The sequence below is a fragment of the Eleutherodactylus coqui genome, chromosome 2, assembly GCF_035609145.1.
Source record: "Eleutherodactylus coqui strain aEleCoq1 chromosome 2, aEleCoq1.hap1, whole genome shotgun sequence".
Classification (NCBI taxonomy): domain Eukaryota; kingdom Metazoa; phylum Chordata; class Amphibia; order Anura; family Eleutherodactylidae; genus Eleutherodactylus; species Eleutherodactylus coqui.
Genome location: NC_089838.1, coordinates 149659035 through 149671931, shown reverse-complemented (window position 1 = coordinate 149671931; position 12897 = coordinate 149659035). Strand labels below are relative to the sequence as shown.

Sequence of the window (12897 nt, the reverse complement as noted above, 5' to 3'; positions counted from 1 at the left end):
TATTGCTGTCTACTGTGTTAAGAAAACCATTATTTAGATCAGTGTTTCCTAAACTCCAGTCCTCAGGACCCCAACTAGTCATGATTTGAGGATATCCCATAGAGAGAACACCCGTGGCAATGTTTGAGGCTCCGACAATGGTTACATCACCTTTTGCAATACTGAGGAAATCCTGAAAACATTGTGGGGGGGGGGGGCGGGACATAGTTTGGTAAATACTGGTTTCTATCAACGTGTTTTGATCCTCTTCTATGTGCGACTAATATGTCTGCATTGGTAGAACCTTTTAAGTGATAGTGTAATACCCTGAATGGCCACTTTATTAGTAGCTTGTCGGCCCTCCTTTGGCCTTCAGATCTGCAGCAGTTATTTGTGGCGGACATTCTGGTAGGTGTAGAAATAATTCTGCAGGAATATTGGCCCGTGTGGACAGGAAGCTGCTTGTGGTTGCTGCAGATTAGATAGATACTGACCTGCTCTAAACAGCTGATGGGAAGTATTCTTTAATTGATGTTGCTAGTGTCAAATTCTGACCCTCCCATCATCTTTTACCTGACCAGGGTCAGAAATGCTATCTTCTCTCCTTGTAAGTGTATGGAAAAAAACGGATCCGTGCTCCCAGGAACATGCACTCCGATATATAGTACAATACCACTATTCCAAGTTTATTTTGTACAAAATAAACTTGGAATAGTGGTATTGTACTATATATCGGAGTGCATGTTCCTGGGAGCGCGGATCCGGTTTTTTCCATACACTTACTTCACAGCGACTTTCAATTGAGGGACGGAGGATACACGCGGCTCTTCTGTTGTCTAGCCCAGCAGGATACGAGGGGACGACTGATATACATTTAGAAGCCAATCCGGATATGGGGTGTCAGTGGAGATCATCCAGGCTGGATCTCCATTGAACACCGGGTGTGTGATAATTTTTGCATCTGGAAGTGTGATTATACACGGTACTATACCCGTAACTCCGGAGCGCTGTCCTAATTTTTGCATACTTTATCTTCTCTCCTTGGGGACAGCACCTAGATGGTGAGTGAGGAGACTTAAAAGGCCATTTACGCTCTTCTGGGTAATATGCAAATAAGATGAAACCATACCTCCACAGTGCCACCTATTGGAGGGCAGCAATACCTAAAGTCAATGTTAGACTCTTTATACAAGCCTTGCAGCAATGACCAACAATGAAAGCTTTCAATTCCTAGTGATTGTTGAAAGGCTTGTATAGAGTCTAACATTGACTTTAGGTAATGCTGCTTTCCAATAGGTGGCGCTGTGGAGGTATTGTTTCATCTCCCTTATTCACCTGACCAGGTGGTGATTGTTCACTGCTCAGTGATCCAGTTTTTGTGCACTTTTGTCCACTGGGGTCTCACCTTTCTCTTTCCCTAAGACAACAATGGCACTCGAACCGGTGTCTCCTAACAAGATGTAGTTTGTGTACTGAGACCTTGTTTGCTCTTCCAGCACATCCTTTCCCATACATACTACAGGCACAGTGTTGTAGTTGATAAAATTTACCGCTATCACACATCGGAATTTTTAATAAAAGCGTTTTGTAACATGTTTTTAATTTTTCTGCATATGGCTGAGTAAATTGCTAATCAAGTAGTCCATGTATGATTGTAAGGCGGAGCTCACACGGCCGTTAGGGAGCTCCGCGGCATTTGACACTCAGTGTCTTACAGCTGTGAACCTAGCCATGACCCTGCGTACAGCTGTGTATAGCAGCAAAACTGTACTGCACATGACCGCATGCGTACACAGGCGGTCTTGTGCAGTACACCTGGTTTTGGTTTTTTTTGGTTGTGGAGTTTGTTTCCCGCGCCATCGCTAATGTCATTGCGTATGGTCGGCAGGTATATAAACGAGAATAGAGAACAATGTGCGTATAGAATCGGTAAAATGGAACACGCAGCAAAAATAAATTTGGTTGGTAGCTGAAGGGAAAAAAGAATAGTGCAGTAAAACCAACACATGGGTGAAATTGTCTGGTCCTTTCGGACCAAAACAGCCTGGTCCTTAAGGGGTTAAAGGAAGAACTGTTAGACTTTTGGGAACTGCCTAGTGACCAGTTACCTTATCTGTTACAAAATGAATGATTTGTGTAAGCGGGAGTAATTCTAGATACGTAGGAGTGCAGCAGCGGGGAGCAGAGCTTGCCTCCAGCACATTAAACAGCTGTGTTCTGTGTATAGAAGCATACAGGCCCGTAGTGTAATGATGGAGTGTAGACTTGGACTTCCCTACTGATGCCCGCTCCCTAGTGTCCAGGATGCCCTTCTCTGCTACACACATTTAATAATAGCTGTGTATAAGGGAACTGCGGACTGCAAACCCGTGAATGCTCTAAAACTAGAACTGCATTTTATCCAGCGCCCGGGTACCAGGATTAGTACTGTAGTAAGTCATCTCTAAAGATAAAGCCCGGAAATGTAGTGTATAACTGGCCACCCCTATACGCTAACCTTCATACACACTGCTTACATTACAGAACAAGTCTATTCAGGCGCCTATTCTATACACTTGCAGCGTTAAGTGTTTTCGTTTAGAAATTGGTATAGGATATATAACGATATCTGACTTTGTATGAAAACACTGAATTTGTAGTCGTTTCTATAAATGGCTGCTAATGTTTTATTACTGCAGAATCTTTTGGCTGGTGTAGTGATGTTCTGTCATGTGCACACTAGATGGCAGTATAACAGTACTCTTCTAGTCTGAACCTTTTCAGCCTTTTTGCTTGTCGTGTTTGTCCCAGCAGCCATGACCAATGCTTCTGACATGCTCTTTGGAGTTAATCAGAGAGAATATTACAAAATGTTAACGCAGTTTCTCCCTGTTAACAGAGGTTTTATATGGGAAAATCTGAAACCATATTAAGCCATCATTTTCAGACAGCACCTAGGTAACTGAGCCTCCATGTGTGCGTGCAAGGACAGCAGCTTTTCTTTTTAAACCAAATCACTTTTTTTTTTTTTTTATTAGATTTAAATTTTTGAATACAGTTACCCCCTAAATACTACACATTTATACATGCATAAGTATAGTATACATAAAACATAGCGTTACCCCACCAAACAATGCAGTTAATCAGAACTATGTTTAAACAAATCCTAATCTATGTTGTAACTAAAGGAAATGGAAAAAATAACTGTGGGGTACATCATAGAGATTTCTAAATTGCTCAAAACTATAAAAAAAAGACCCCCAGAATGTACCCGTCCTAAAAAGATTACCCCTCTCTTCTCCCATGGTGAAAATACCTCCAACCTTACAACTCTAACAATTTAGGTTTACTTTGGAGGCGATGGGGGGGTGTATATATAGTAAGTCCACCTAATTGCAATATGAGCTTAAATTTATTTCATAATTTAATTGTCAGAAATATTCCCTTTTTTCCTCCTTGGAATTGCCAACCCTCCAGACCATTTATCCCTTTGAAATGTCTTCTATTTAATTCTAGCAGATTTCTTATTCCATAATAAACTCCTAAATATGGAGTCTAAAAAAATATTGTGTTGGAATCCAAACCGGAGAGTTTTGAAGTACATAGAGGAGTTGTGGCATCGAAACCATTTTGAGAAGATTTCCCCATCCAATTATCGACAATGAGAGATGATTCCAGACCTTGACTTTATCCTCAAACTTTCTTGCTAATAGCAGCATATTGGCAGAAATATAATCTTGAGGCTTAGATACCACAACTGCCAAATATTTGAATTCCTTCACTATTTGTAGTGTATGTTACAATGAATAGTCTTCTGGCAAAGGATGTATTGGAAGAATTCCAGATTTTCCCCAATTAGTAGTGAGACCCTACCATCTTACCAAATATATAAAAAATGGACATAGATGTACTCATATCCCCCCATATACAACAGATCATCTGCGTATAGTGAGATATGTTCCTTAATTTCTCCATACTGCAGTCCAACTATATCAGGTGATTGCCTTATCAAACCAGCCAGGGGCTCGATTGCAAAGGCAAAGAGAGGGGCACTCTACAACAGTTTGTCCCGAAATACGACCATTTGCCCTCACTCTTGCCCCTGGCATTGAATAGAGGAGTTTAAGAGATTGCACAGATTTCTCACTGAAACCCATCTTATGAAGAACAGCCCACAAATAATTCCACTTGATGCTGTCAAAAGCTTTGGCAGCTTCAAGTGAAAAAATAGCCCCGCTTCCACAAACCCGCTCTTCCTAAAAGTTCCGGAATAACCTTCTTAAGTTGATAGCAGTTTGTAAGTAACTGTTTCTAACCTTTGCCAAGTTTTTAACATTAATGGTCAACAGAGACATTGGACGATAGGAATTAGGAAGAGACAAATCCTTTGCTGTTTAGTAATTAAGACAATCATAGCATCTCTTGTAGATGGTGGAAGTGTGCCTTCATGTAATGACTCGCCATCAGTTAAACACCGTCAATAAATGTGATAGAAGCATATCCTGGTAGCGCTTAAAGAAATTCATTTGAAAAACCATCCACCCCAGGCATCTTTTCATTAGGAAATGTTGCTATTGCTTCATTAAGACACATGAATCTACCCATGGAAGCTATGAAAGATGACTCTGTAAAAAAAAAAAAAAATTATATATATATTTGCATGAGGTATGTGTACTGATTCGCAAAATATGAGTACACGGAATAAAAAGAATATGCCTTCGTGCAAAATAAAAAAATATCAAGTTTTTCCACATTTGGCTCTCTGTAGCCAATAAACAAGATCAACACAATCTATAAGGAAAAAAATAAACTTGTATAAAAAGCAAAGTGGAGGCAGAGACTCCTTGCCAAATGAGTAAAACGAACTCTAAACTGTTCTTTATTACTATTAATATGATTGAAGATTAATATTGAAAGTGTTGGCCCTTTAATAAATAATGTAGGAAAAATTGTACAAGTTGATTAGTTTTCTTTCTCCAGTGTATTAACTGAGGAAAATGAAATGTCAGAAGAGATGCAGAGTGATAAAGTAAACTCTCCACTAAATGTCACCAGTCTAACCCAGGAAGAAGTGCAGACCTTTAATCTTTAAAAAGATTAACCTAGACACATTGCCAGTTCCCGGTGGCATAACCTCCTGGGTTCTAAGAGAATTAAGTAATGTGATGGACAAACTATTTGTTTCTTATATTTAAGGACTCTTTAGTGATGGGTTCTGTTCCCCTGGATTGGTGCATCACCCACGTGGTGCCAATATTCAAAAAGGGGTCAAAAAGTGAACCTGGAAACTGCAGGCCAGTAACTCTTACTTCTATTATGAGAAAAATGTTTAGAGGGTTTCTAAGAGATGCTATCCTGGAGTACCTCAAGTAAAATAGCTTTTTAACTCCATATCATTATGGGTTTATGAGGGGTCGCTCCTGTCAATTCTAGCAATCTGATAAGCTTCTGTGAGGAGGTAGGTTCTAGACTGGACTAGAAAGACTCATTGGTTCTCATGTATCTGAACTTTTCCAAAGTGTTTGACACTGTGCACATTAAAGGTGGTTATATAAAATGGAAATGCTTGGTCTTGGTGAGAATGCGGGTTAGTAACTGGCTCTATGATAGAAAGCAGAGGGGGTTATTAATGGTACATACTCTGAGTTACGGTTACTAGTGAGGTACCACAGAGTTCGGTTTTGGGCCCTATTCTTTTTAATATATTAATGGACTGGTAGAAGGATTACATAGTAAGATATCCATGTTGGCAGATTATAAACTGGGACTTGGGCAACAAAGTAGCAAGGGAGATTTAACACTGATAAATGTAAGGTTATGCATACAGGCAGGGAAATACGTCACCATTACACACGAAATGGAAAAACCCTGGGTAAAACTGACATGGAAAAGGACTCTTGGGTATTTTAGTTAATTGTGAACTTGACTGTATCAAGGGCGCATCCTATATGTCTAGAGGAAAGAAGGTTTCTACTCTGATATAGAAGGGGATTCTTTACTGTAAGAGCAGTGAGACTATGCAATTCTCTGCCTTAGCATGTGGTGATGGCGAATCTGATAAGAGGTTGAGGTGCCTGGACATCTTTCTTGAGCATTACAATATTGCATGTTATAGTCACTACTTCAAAAGGGTTGTTGATCCAGGGATTATACCATCTGCCAGTCTGAGTCGAGAAGGATTCTCCCCAGCCCCTCCCCCCCCCCCCCCCCCCTTTTTAAATGAGAAAAATTGTTTTTTTTTTTTTTTTTGCCTTCCTCTGGATCAGCATTGGAGGGGTAATGGGCTGCTCTGGATAGACATATGTTTTTTTTTTCAGCCTGACATGCTTTTACTCTAATGACAGTGAAAACATAATGTTAGAAACATTTGTAAAGTTTTTAAAAAGGAAAACCTAATATTTTGCATTGACATAAGTATTCACACCCTGTACTTAGTTGAAGCACCTTTGGCAGTTATTACAGCCTGCAGTCATCTTGTGTATGATTCCACAAAGTTTGCACTCTTGGATTTGGGGATTCTCTGCCATTCTTCTCTGAAGATCCTCTTAAGCTATCAGATTGGATGGAGACAGTCTGTCGACAGCCATTTTCAGGTCTCTCCAGAGATGTTCAAGTCGGGGCTCTGGCTGAGCCACTCAAGGACATTCACAGAGTTGTCCCTAAACTACTTGGGGTCAATGTCTTTGGAAGGTGAACCTTCTGCCCAGCCTGAGGTTTCTTGTGCTCTGCATCAGGTTTCCATTAAGAACATCTCTGTACTTTTCTCTATTCAGCTTTTCATCAACCCTGACCAGTCTACCTGTCCCTAGCACTGAAAAACAACCCCACAGCATGATGCTGCCACCACCATGCTTCAATGTAAGGATGGTATTGGGAAAGTGGCGGCCAGTGCCTGGTTTCCTCCAGACATAACACTTAGAATTGGCAAACTACAGGAGATAGGCTTTCTTATCGCTTACTGAGGAGAGGCTTCTTTTTGGCTACTCTGCCATAAAGCACAGATTTGTGTAATACTGGAGTGATGGTTGTCCTGCAAGTTTCTCCCATCTGCACACAGGATTTTTGGAGCTCAGCCAAAGTGACCATTAGGTTCTTGGTCACTTCTTACCAAGGCCCTTCTCCCCTAATCACTATGGTGGGTAGGTCAGCCCTCGGAAGAGTCCTGGTTGTTTAAAACCTTTTCCACTAAAGAACTATGGAGCCCACTGTGGTCTTGGGAGCTTTCAGTGCAGCAAAAAATTTTAGTAGCCATCTTCAGATCTGTGATTCCACACAATCCTGTCTCTGAGCTCTACAGTTTTTGTCCTCCTCATAGTTTGATTTTGGGTCTTGTATGCACTGTATGTCGTCTTGCTTTTTTTTTGGACAGGGTTGTGTCTTTTTTAAAATGATCTCCAGTCAACAAAATTCACCACATGTGGACTACAGTCAAGGTGTAGATGCCTCTCAAAAATAATCAAGAGAAATCGGAGCCCCCCCAGAGCTAAATTTGAAGTGTTCTACCGAAGGGTCTCAATACTTAGTATGTCAATGTAAAATGTTAGTTTTTCATTAGTGTTTTTACTTCATCATTATGGGATATTGGGTGCAGAATGATGGGGGAATTTTTTTTACATTTGCACAAGGCCACATCATAATAAAATGCAAACGTTTCCAACCCACTGTACTACAGAACAGCACCAAAGAACCTCCCGCCTATCTAACAAATCTCATTTCAAGCAGTCAAATAATCTACTAATAAAAAAGATTACTTATTACTATTCTATAAATATTATTCATGTTTATGAATCCAGGAGCCAGCATCTTTAAAATTATCAAAGAGAGTCCTCCCCTGCCACACAATCTTTGCCATGTTGGATAAAAAATGGCATAAGGCAGCTGTAAACCGTATAACTTTCTCTTAAAAACTTCAAACTGTATCTGGATGTTTTTGCATTTCCACTGAATAATCTGGAAAAACAGCTACATAATGACTGTCCATAATTGTCTTTAATTTCGCTTGCTCTCTTTAAAATACTGTCCCGATCTTTATAATGCAGGAATTTTATCAAAACACTTCTTGGCACCAGGTAGAGGTAGTTTAGCAAGAACTCTTGAGCCCTTTCCACAGCAAAGAAAGCTGGCAAAGTATTTTCCCCAATAGTTGGTTTCAGCAATCCATCAAAAAAGTATAGATAGACTGCTTGGACTTACTAATTGTATCCTGCATAGGAACAATTTTTTTTTTCTTTTCTTCCATTTCACTAATACATGTGTCTGTTTTAGACAATTTTTCAGTAACTTTCTGCCAATCGTATCTTATAAATCCAATATCCCATTTCAGTCTACCAACCTGAGCAGAGAGGGAAGCTAAACAGTATTGTTTTTAGTCACAGCTAGAGAAAACTTACGTAGTTACATTTTGTGTATTGTTTTGCATATCCACACCACTAGCCTGCATAATAGTATTCACAGAGGCAGGTGAAGCATATAAAGTAGGGCCATGCTTACCCTTCTCAATTACAAAGTGAGATAACGTATTAAAGTCCCTTTTGACGAGGCAGATACAACTGTAAATGTTTCCTAAGCATTTCGAACCGTGGTTAAAGCAGCAAATTCTGCCAACCTGTCTGCAGAATCGCAACATTCCTCAATAAAACAGTCCGAATTCTCAAAGATTTCAGTTCTTTTCACATGATCAGCCCACTCAATCTTTACTATTGCCTCCAATGTTGCAGAGAGAGTCTTGTAGTGTCAAGTATTCACAGAAGCATTCGCAGATACCTGCGCCTAAGTGCCATCAAGAAGCACAAGTGCATTGCCAGCTTCTTTCCTCCTTGTCATCACCATTCTATTAAACAGACATGCCTCACAACAAACCAGCCTGCACTATTTCTGTTCCACTACAATAGGACCTGGGGTGCAGCACACCCAACACCCCAGGTACCAGCAAGGCAGCAAGCACAGCAGAGGTAAAAACATTACCTCAGGAAAAAAAAACATGCTAGCATAACAAGTGGGAGCTCTCCTGGTGTTTCATCACTGCTGTAGGCCCAAACTCCAAGAATGACCAGCATCTTTTCATATATAGAAACAGGTTGTATAGTATGATGCAGTGATGTTATAATGATCTTTTCGGAGATACTCCAATGTAAGGCTGCTAAATTCAAATTTAACTAGTTGTTCTTGCTCATGGCACTGGTGTTTTGAGGTTTTTTGGTGACATCTGGAATCTAAAGCTCTATGCCATAGGGATGATTAAATATTATATGACTTTGTTTTAAGTTCACTGTCGTGCATTTTTTGGATTTCCAGGCATGTGATATATACATTTTTTTATTTTTTTTTACACTAGGGGCTATATTGGCGTATATGCTAGGATTATTCCACATCCCACTTGATGAATGTGAAGACCTCTATCGTAAACTAGGAAGCGACGTCTTCAAGCAGAACGTTATTGTTGGAACAGTTAAAATGGGCTGGAGCCATGCCTACTATAATAGTGAAATGTGGGAAAAACTTCTAAGGTATGTATGGCGCATTTCACCAAATCGCACATCTATTATGTAATAAGATTGTCTTCACTGGGGAGTTGCCAATGCCATAATATTGATGCGCCAAAGTTTATAGCCCCTTTTAGTCCATGCTCATATATGGAGGAAATACTTTAAAGCTAATGCTTCTCTTCATCCACATCAACAAGCCAGTTTCACATATGTCTGCAATATGGACCTGTGTCCTGGCCTAGCCTCGGAGTTTACTTGCCCGAACTTTGAGCATAATAGTTATTTATGATGCTCCAAATTTGGTTCAGTTGGGCTGGAACATGCATCTATATCCTGAACACATAAATGTACCCATAATATGCACATGTGACATTGGCCACCTTTTGCCTCAGAGTTTGGTGGCAGGTCTGGCTCAGATTTCACCCTTTTGTATACCAAAAATCAGCTGCAAATCTACCACCTAAAGGGGCACACTGCAGATATGGGGAAATATGCAGCATGCCCCAATCTCTGCAATTAGTGTTTTGTTTTTTTTTGTTTTGTTTTTTTCTTGCCATGCGTAAATGGCTTTTCGTAAAACTCATTAACTAGCGTTGCACTGTGCCCTGATGCTGCAGGACATATAAATATATAATGTATATCCTCCACTTTAGTGGCAAATCTCACTCCATAGAGCTCTGCCAGTAAAAAAGATTAGGCTGGCACTTTGTCAGTTCTACCCTAATGAAGTGACGGAGTTGTAATCCTCAGCTCTTGCCAATGAAAAATGATGAACATGGCAGTCAAAGTGAGCTGAACTATCAGCTAATGGCAGGAGATGCCAAACGATAAATATGGGGACTTTTGTTCCCAGGCCTTCCATTGATGTTGGGTTAATCAAGAGTACACCTATTTGGTATTATGTACAGGAGTGTAAGAAGTGTTAGTATTTTCTTTTTATATAATTTTTTAAAATCAAATTACACTAAAATAGAAATATGTGGTTTTTTTTTTTTTTTTTTTTTTGGGGGGGGGGGTTAATACTATTTTTGCACATTCTTCTGTATACATTAAGTAAAATTAAAAGCTACTGAACCTGTCCCAGGAAAGCACAATCTATGTCACGGAAGTTTAAAAAAAAATTAGCCATCAAATAAATTAACCCTTAGAATGTATTTGTTTTGAAAATTTGAAATTTTAATGTAGACATCAAAGGACTTAACCACATAGGGGTTAACAAAGTCGCTACATGTAAAGACTAAAGAGCTTTACATTTCTGCTACATGAATTCAGTTTCGTTAGTCCTGCCAAGTAGTCATTAAATTATTTGCTTGTAATGGCCCATTTACACGCAACGATTGTCATTTGAACAAACTAACGACTTTTTCGCTTTTAATTGTTGAGCATTTACACGTTAAGATAATCGTTTGAAATCCCTGCCATTTCCCTCATTAACTAAGTAAACGCTGTATATCTTTGCTAAGGTGGGGGTGTGTGGATACCAAGAATCTATAGCAGGGGGTTTTTAATTGGTGCGAAGAAAAGCCATTGCCCACTGTGGCACGAGTCATTGTGTTTTAGCTGGGCAAATAATCGCCCCTCCCCTCAAGTCTTTGAAAGACTGAACAACTGAACAAATGCCATTTTAAACCTAACAAAAAACAAACGAACCAACGACTATTTTTCTGCAGGCAGAAACTTGGCGATAAATGTCAAGTCTACAAATAGTGCACAGTGGCTTCGCATTTACACATAATGATTATCGTTCACTTTCGCTCGTTTGAACGAATTTTGAGCGATAATCGTTGCGTGTAAATGGGCCTTTACTTCTTTTATTATCCATTCCCTGAGGCTTCTTTTACACTGCTTTTTGTGGTTTGGTTGACCTTTTTTCAAGAGATAGAGGCTCTTTTGGCCTCTGCTCAGACGGTATGTGTCAGTGGTACCATGTTTCTTCTGGGTGCAGCAGGCATTTAAAAGGTATCTGTTAAAGGGATGCCACTATATAGCATGCTTCACAAGTATCAGTTTAATGAGTACTTCATCAGCTTTTTAATAGCTATTCATAACCTATGTACCAAACAGATACCATTATAGTCTGTGGATAACAAGTATTTTAAATGGAGGTCTAATAGCAGCATCTGTCACCTCTAGGCTATAATGGCATCCTTTTAACAGATATCATTTTTTTTCATGATGCCATTATATGCTATGGGCGACTGATGGCACCGTGAAGCATCCGTCACAGTCTCCATTAAAGGTGTATGTAGGGAGCTTTGGCCAGCACAGACATTTAAAAGCAGCCATAAACACAGTGTGGAGAGTATCGAATACTAATCTATTTTCTGTCTTGTCCAAGCATGCTACATTAAGGCCTACTTTCTTATACAGGTCAGCAATGTAGGGCATATAATAATGAGGAATTACATTCTTTAACCTATCACCAGGGAGGAATATAGACAGTGGTTTATCATGCATGATTCATGAGAAAACTCTGCAAAAGGGAAATGGGATGTGAGCAGAAAGCAAGTGCAAGTCACGTTGCAGCAAAGATGCATTTATGTTTAATATTGTCTTATTGTATATTTAGAGTAACTATACGTTTTTACAAAATTTCGACCTGTCAGAGTGACATGTCAAAATTTTTGATCAGTGGAGGTCCCTGCTGCTGAAACAAGGGGGGCTGCCCCGCTCACCTGAGCACTATGCTCCTTCGGCTTCTCTTGGCAACTGAAGACAGATGCATAATAGACATCTATGTGTCCATCTACAGCTGTCAAGAGGAGCCTGCAAGAGATGAAGACAGCTGAAGGGACACAATGTTCTCGTGAGTGCTGTAGCCCCCTCGTTCAAGTGACCAGTGATGGTCTCAGCAGCGGGGACCTCCACTGATCAAAACTTTTGACATGTCACTCTGACATGTCAAAGGTTTTTGTAAAAGTGCAGTTACTCTTTAGAGACATTAAGATACAGCATACATGTGCAGGAGAAGCAGGTGCCTTTTCATAAAACGTACAGTACTGTGCAAAAGTGTGAGGCCGGTGTGGAAAAAATGATGCAAAGTAAGGATGCTTTCAAAAATAGAAGCGTTAATAGTTTGCATCTTGTTAATTCACAAAAAAAAGATTGAACAAAAGTGAAATGTAAATCAAATCAATATTTGGTGTGATCACCCTTTGCCTTCAAAACAGCATCAATTCTTCTGGGTACACTTGCACACAGTTTTTGAAGGAACTCTGCAGGGAGGTTAATCTAAACATCTTGGAGAACTAACCACAGATCTTTGGTTGATATAGGCTTGCTCAAATCCTCCTGTTTCTTTATGGAGTTAGTCTGGAATGACATGATGATGAGACCAGGGCAGTGTGGGGGGCCATGTCCTCACTCCTAGGACTCCTTGTTTCTCTTTACACTTAAGATAGTTGTAAATGGCACTGGCTGTATATTTGGGGTCGTTGTCCTACTGCAGAATAAA

General features: G+C 39.9%; 1 protein-coding gene across 2 annotated transcripts in view; it reads left to right on the top strand.

The window, feature by feature from the left end:
• PNPLA8 (patatin like phospholipase domain containing 8) overlaps positions 1 to 12897 on the top strand; it is a 52326-nt gene that overhangs the window by 15465 nt on the left and 23964 nt on the right. For both annotated transcript variants that reach the window (XM_066591762.1, XM_066591763.1), the window contains exon 6: positions 9293 to 9464. In XM_066591762.1, the coding sequence (XP_066447859.1) occupies positions 9293 to 9464 (172 nt within the window). The remainder of the gene's footprint in view (positions 1 to 9292; positions 9465 to 12897) is intronic.